Below are 7,273 nucleotides of genomic sequence, written 5' to 3'. Positions count from 1 at the left end.
CCTGCCCGTGCCGGCTACTAAACACATGGCTCTGTATGACTAACCATCCTGCGAGATGGGGACTTGTATTACCACTGCTACCTTATTCACTCTTGTGGTGTTGATATCCTTAAAATGCATCCGGAGTCTGCCAGTGCAGACTGCCCATCACATGCCTCTGTATGACTAACCATCCTGTGTGATGGGGATTTTATTTAGGACCACGTAGCTATTTTTATGACACACTGTACTCCCCTTCATACAGTCTAGAGCAGCTGCACAAATGGTGTACCTAAATGTGTTAATAAAAATAGGGAATATAGTTCAACCTGATCCTGGCGTCCACTATGTCCCACCAGACAGTGCGACACAGTGGTTGCCAGGAACAGGTTGGGCTACGGTTACCTGTGGCAGGTGGCTACAGTTAAGGATTGGCGCCCTGTCAATCCTTCCCGGCCAGGATACGAACCCAGGCCAAAGCGCTCGCAAGCTCCGGGCAATGATTGCTTTACCACTGCGCCACGGGGACTGCATTATGAAGATTTATCAAGATATTAACACACAATCTACAATATAATGTCTACGGAAAAAAATCAGTTTTTCAAAAAATCAAAAGGAGTTTTTTTGGGTCGTTTAAAGGGTATTATAATTATATTTGTTTTGTTAATTTTGCCGAAAACAAAAAGTTGACTATAAGGATAGAAACAAAAAATAATAACCAAATAATAATTCAGAGTCGTACTATTACAGTAATACAAGATACATCATGCGGGTGAAGTTGGCATAGTGTCTCGTGGCACTCTTATGTTTGGTGCCAATCCCAACCCATCCATGTTGTGCACAGACCCAGGAGCTATTAATGACACAAAAATTGAGCGAGGGACCGGACCGCGGGGACGCTAAATCCTGAAATCATCGCAAGGTACCGTCTCCGACCTCGAATAGACAGACATACTTTTCCATCTTTAACAGAGAATGTTTGTCTGTCCAAGGTTGGGGAGATGATTGGGGCTAGCTTCACCTAACTTGGGGAGATTATTGGGGCTAGCTTCACCTAACTTGGGGAGATTATTGGGGCTAGCTTCACCTAACTTGGGGATATTATTGGGGCTAGCTTCACCTAACTTGGGGATATTATTGGGGCTAGCTTCACCTAACTTGGGGAGATGATTGGGGCTAGCTACACCTAACTTGGGGAGATGATTGGGGCTAGCTACACCTAACTTTGCAGGGGAATGGTCTAGGGACATGAATAATTCTGGTGACCCTGGCCAGCCTTAGACAAAACAGCTACACCCGCCAGCTACACCCAGCTAAATATTTGTAAAATATAAATTACAAACAAAAAAAATTATATGAAAAATTATTCACTGATATTGGGAAAAGTATTGAAAATTTTCTAATCACCATAATTTGCCCGTAGTGGCATGAAACATGATCCTCCCCTGCTTCAGACTTCCTCGGAGCTAATGAGAAACTATTAAATTTATTATTAAAACTATTAAAATCTGAGATGGAGAGGAGGTGGGTGAGAGGGGTAAGAGATTATTTTTTTTAAATTACAGTATTTTATCACATTATGCACTAATATCAGGAAAATTATCACATTATGCACTAATATCAGGAAAATTATCACATTATGCACTAATATCAGGAAAATTATCACATTATGCACTAATATCAGGAAAATTATCACATTATGCACTAATATCAGGAAAATTATCACATTATGCACTAATATCAGGAAAATTATCACATTATGCACTAATATCAGGAAAATTATCACATTATGCACTAATATCAGGAAAATTATCACATTATGCACTAATATCAGGAAAATTATCACATTATGCACTAATATCAGGAAAATTATCACATTATGCACTAATATCAGGAAAATTAACAAATATTTTATTCGTCAAACTATTGCCATACAAGACGAACACATTTACATTAAAACTGCGCCTCCGCCATCTTAACAGCCCCACCCTCTCTCAAACCCAGCGGCTAACTAATACAGTAAATTTGTTTAATATTTCACACCAAAAGGCTATTCCCACTAGCCAAATACCTGCACGCCAATGGCACACGGTTATATTATTTGTATACGTCAGACAGCGTCAATGAAAAGACAATGAAAAAAAGACAAATATACAGAGACATAGACAATAAGAGAGATGCAGAGACAGAGATATAGTAGGCCTGCAGAGACTGGGTCGACCAGGTCAGAGAGACAAGAAGGCAGAAAATCACAGACAAAACACAGATGCAGAAACACAGAGACAGACTAAGGTATGGGGAGGAGAAGGGAAGATGTTTGAAGAGAGGGGTAAAAAGAGGGAAGAGGGGAAGACAGGTAGAGTGAACGAGAAGGTAGAGCAGGTGGGGGGGGGGGAATGTTTGGGAGAGCGGGGGAGAAAGGTGGATAGAGAGGAAGGAGAGACGGGGAGAAAGTTGGAGATGACAATATATAGGGATAGGGAAAGATATGAGAGAGGGGAAAATTGGGAGAGTAATGGGGAAGGAGGAGCGAGCCGGGTACCTGCCTAGTCTATATATAAGAGAATGTTATCTGTCCGTCCAAAGATGGAGGCCAGATGCTTTGGGATAACCTCACCTAACTTTTCATGACGAATGGTCTGGGGTATAGAATGGACATAGGACCAACCCCACTAAGTCAACTGGTACTATTAAGAGGGGATAAGGCTCACCCCAAGTCCCTGTGCGATTATCAAGAAGTCTGAAATTAAACAGTAGATGTGTTTTCCATAGAGTTTACTCCTGCAACTTGCCTGTGCATTGTCATGACTTAATTGAAAATGTATTTGAATTCATTCAGGGTTACAGTGATCAAAATAGTGAGTAGGGAAGATGGTACAGTGAAGATAACAGTAACATGTAGTAAAGATGGAAGATGAGAGAAGAGAGGGAACATGAGAGGGGAAAGGCTTCCTGTTCTGTACAGAACACGACGGAACAGTGAAAGAATCCCTCTTCTGTGGGAATCCACCAGACTCAATCCCCCCCCCTCTCCCCCTCAGCAAGCGAGATCGAAGGAAGCGTATATCACGCCAGCAACAGTAAGGGCCGTGTTTATGGCTCTCCCCTCATTAACACAGACTAAACACCGTCATGGGGCAGCTTTTTTTCACCTCGGAAGCTGAAAATTCCCTTTGGCGGAATTTTTCCTTTTGCCTCGTGCCGGGAATACAAAAAAAGGGAGGAAGGTGCCGTCGAAGAAGAGAATCGTGTTTTATCATGGCACGTGGACCTGTTAGCGGGCAGAGGGCGAGGCCATGTTTGTTGACACTACCAATGGCATCCCTCAAGGGGTGCCCTTGACGCCTCTACACTACTGTCGCCTTGGGGACTGCTGCTCCTGCTGCTGCTGCTGTTGGTGGTGGTGCTGGAAGCGGTGGTGGTGCTGCTGTTGCTGCTGCTGCTGCTGCTGCTGCTGATGATGATGATGATGATGATGATGATGGATGATGATGATGATGATGATGCTGCAAGTGTTGTTGCTACTACTTTTGCTGGTGGTGGTGGTGGTAGTTCTGCTACATGCCTAATGACTTGTAAATATTATCTTTGAGATCGCCGTAGATGTTACTGATGAATATTGTATATGACGTTTGATGAATTCCGCCTCCCCCTTCGCCTCCCCCTCCCCCTCCTCTCTCTCTCTCTCTCTCTCTCTCTCTCTCACCAGAATAGAGTGAATCTGCATAAAAAACGTGGATATTTTAATACCTCTTATTTTTACCGTATTGATCGCTTCCGTTACCAGTGCGATACATTTAGTGAGAGGGATGGCTGCTATACCCACCTTCATGCTGTCTGCATGAGTCAGAGAGACGAGGGAACTCATCCCTCTGGAGAAGTACGAATTCTCTAAAGACTTGGGTAAGAGGGTTGTTGATGTATGGAATATATTACCGGGTAAGTGGGAGCGTGTGTATATATATATATATATATATATATATATATATATATATATATATATATATATATATATATATATATATATATATATATATATATATATATATATATACATATACACACACCGGGCAAGAGGCCACGAACAGTGATCTTAATCATGTCCTCACGAAGAATTCCAGCTGTCAACAGGGTAGTGTTGTTGGGGTCCTCTGGATGTGCACTATCCTCGTGGGAACGCTTTTGTATTTTGTTTCGAATGGTAAACTTATGGTGAAATCTTTTTTTTAGGATTGTATGGATAAACTTAGCGCAGCAGAGTGTATAACGCAGCATCAGTATAACAGCTGCATGACGCAGCTGTCATAATGCAGCACCAGTATGCTCCATGACAGCTGCATGACGCAGCTGTCAGGTTCCTGAGGCGGCTGTTGCGAGTCCTTCTCAGTTTATCAAGAACGGAGGAAAATGTATATACGCTGGTTAGCATTGTAAATGTGTGGCCACGTCTGTGGTAGAAAATAAAAAAAAAAAGTATCAAGCTCCTCCTTTGTTCTTGCCGGTGCAAGACATTGTTCTTGACTGTTCTTGCAGGTGCAAGACATTGTTCTTGACTGTTCTTGCAGGTGCAAGACATTGTTCTTGACTGTTCTTGCAGGTGCAAGACATTGTTCTTGACTGTTCTTGCAGGTGCAAGACATTGTTCTTGACTGTTCTTGCCGGTGCAAGACATTGTTCTTGACTGTTCTTGCCGGTGCAAGACATTGTTCTTGACTGTTCTTGCAGGTGCAAGACATTGTTCTTGACTGTTCTTGCCGGTGCAAGACACTGTTCTTGACTGTTCTTGCCGGTGCAAGACATTGTTCTTGACTGTTCTTGCCGGTGCAAGACATTGTTCTTGACTGTTCTTGCCGGCGCTGATAACAACCCCAAGGTGTCGTTAAGTCATTCCAGAGTGCCACTATCAATTTTGAGATCTTCACTTTCTGTGTTCTTGAGATGGGAGCATATTTTTTGCGAGAGTCGAATTGCCTTCAGGAAGCTGAAGGAACAGTTTCATCTATCAAAAGTGTGGGGCTTGTATCAGGACATCATGTGAACATCGCAACTTATTGCACTCTTTGTCGGAAATTCAGAATTGGCAATTGCATTCATTAGAATAGTTTGAGATTTAAGAGTCCTCCCCGAGGGGTTCTGAACTCCTTATTCGTTATATTCTAGAGTACCTGGTTGATACCTGGTTGATGGGGTTCAGGGAGTTCTTCTACTCCCCAAGCCCGGCCCGAGGCCAGGCTTGACTTGTGAGAGTTTGGTCCACCAGGCTGTTGCTTGGAGCTGCCCGCCGGGCCACGTACCCACCACAGCCCGGCTGATCCGGAACTTCTCTTAGAAAACAGTCCAGTTTTCTCTTGAAGATGTCCACGGTTGTTCCGGCAATATTTCTTATGCTCACTGGGAGGACGTTGAACAACCGCGGACCTCTGATGTTTATACAGTGTTCTCTGATTGTGCCTATGGCACCTCTGCTCTTCACTGGTTCAATCTTGCATTTTCTTCCATATCGTTCACTCCGGTACGATATGGAAGAAAATGCAAGATTGAACCAGTGAAGAGCACAGGTGCCATAGGCACAATGGTCGAAGTGATCCGTCGAAGCAGACCGTGACTTTTCTCTGTCTTCAATCCATTTCAAAAGTCTCTCTTTGGCACGCATGCGCACAAGCGCATCAAGGCTCGTTCTGGTTAGTGCCCTATCAAGGGTTCCTCTGGTGTCAACACACAGTATTTAGCTAGATAACTGTATAGTTGGCTGTGCTTCCTCCTTTTAACAAACCCATAAACCCCCTCGCCCCTTACTTATTGTATGTGATATTCGGTTTAGAATGATCATTTTAAGCATCTTGCAAGTGCAAGATCTTACAAGACTAATATACTTGCAACTACCCAGTCTTTTTGTCTTGGTAAAGGGAACAATTGTGTCGTTTTCCATGACACGGAAAGTATGATATATTGAGGAGATGAAGTAGTGGAGTCTGCGAGACTGGCCATTGTAGGAGGCGCTCAACATGGTGCAACACTCAACAATGGTCTGCCACCTGCTCGATCCTGCAGTGTCCTCGCTCACACCAGGACTACAACACTAACCTAACCAGGATGTGTTGTTGATCGTTACTGTGTGTTTTAACGACCATCTCTCGGAGTAACTTAGAGAGCTAAGACCTGCTGTGTCCGTTGTCAGATAATTTACACCACCTCCCTTATCTACCGGGGAGTAGATCGTCGCCCAAGTACACCGTCGGTAGATTCTCTTCTTGCTATCCTCATTATATGTCGTATTGCAGTCGCTGTTTCTTGTGTGTTACTGTAGGGAGAGTGGAGGAGGGTGTTGCATCACCCCACTTGTGTGTTACTGTAGGGAGAGTGGTGGAGGGTGTTGCATCAACCCACTTGTGTGTTACTGTAGGGAGAGTGGAGGAGGGTGTTGCATCAACCCACTTGTGTGTTACTGTAGGGAGAGTGGTGGAGGGTGTTGCATCAACCCACTTGTGTGTTACTGTAGGGAGAGTGGAGGAGGGTGTTGCATCACCCCACTTGTGTGTTACTGTAGGGAGAGTGGTGGAGGGTGTTGCATCAACCCACTTGTGTGTTACTGTAGGGAGAGTGGAGGAGGGTGTTGCATCACCCCACTTGTGTTACTGTAGGGAGAGTGGTGGAGGGTGTTGCATCACCCCACTTGTGTGTTACTGTAGGGAGAGTGGTGGAGGGTGTTGCATCACCCCACTTGTGTGTTACTGTAGGGAGAGTGGTGGAGGGTGTTGCATCACCCCACTTGTGTTACTGTAGGGAGAGTGGTGGAGGGTGTTGCATCACCCCACTTGTGTGTTACTGTAGGGAGAGTGGTGGAGGGTGTTGCATCACCCCACTTGTGTTACTGTAGGGAGAGTGGTGGAGGGTGTTGCATCACCCCACTTGTGTTACTGTAGGGAGAGTGGTGGAGGGTGTTGCATCACCCCACTTGTGTTACTGTAGGGAGAGTGGTGGAGGGTGTTGCATCACCCCACTTGTGTTACTGTAGGGAGAGTGGAAGAGGGTGTTGCATCACCCCACTTGTGTTACTGTAGGGAGAGTGGAGGAGGGTGTTGCATCACCCCACTTGTGTTACTGTATGGAGAGTGGTGGAGGGTGTTGCATCACCCCACTTGTGTTACTGTAGGGAGAGTGGAAGAGGGTGTTGCATCACCCCACTTGTGTTACTGTAGGGAGAGTGGTGGAGGGTGTTGCATCACCCCACTTGTGTTACTGTAGGGAGAGTGGAAGAGGGTGTTGCATCACCCCACTTGTGTTACTGTAGGGA

At 44.8% G+C, this 7,273-nt stretch overlaps 1 protein-coding gene across 1 annotated transcript in view; it reads right to left on the bottom strand.

Annotated features, from left to right (window-relative positions):
- Positions 1-3,331: 3,331 nt before the first annotated feature.
- The window catches only part of LOC138365224 (ras-interacting protein RIP3-like), a 25,586-nt gene continuing 21,644 nt past the window's right edge, over positions 3,332-7,273 (bottom strand). The window contains exons 4-5 of the mRNA XM_069325488.1: positions 4,479-4,835; positions 3,332-3,533 (exon numbers count right to left, since the gene is read on the bottom strand). Of these exons, the coding sequence (XP_069181589.1) occupies positions 3,332-3,533; positions 4,479-4,835 (559 nt within the window). The remainder of the gene's footprint in view (positions 3,534-4,478; positions 4,836-7,273) is intronic.

This window comes from Procambarus clarkii, chromosome 16 (genome assembly GCF_040958095.1).
Source record: "Procambarus clarkii isolate CNS0578487 chromosome 16, FALCON_Pclarkii_2.0, whole genome shotgun sequence".
NCBI classification, from domain to species: Eukaryota; Metazoa; Arthropoda; class Malacostraca; order Decapoda; family Cambaridae; genus Procambarus; species Procambarus clarkii.
The sequence above is the reverse complement of the archived record's forward strand: the minus strand, read 5'-3'. Positions and strand labels throughout refer to the sequence as shown.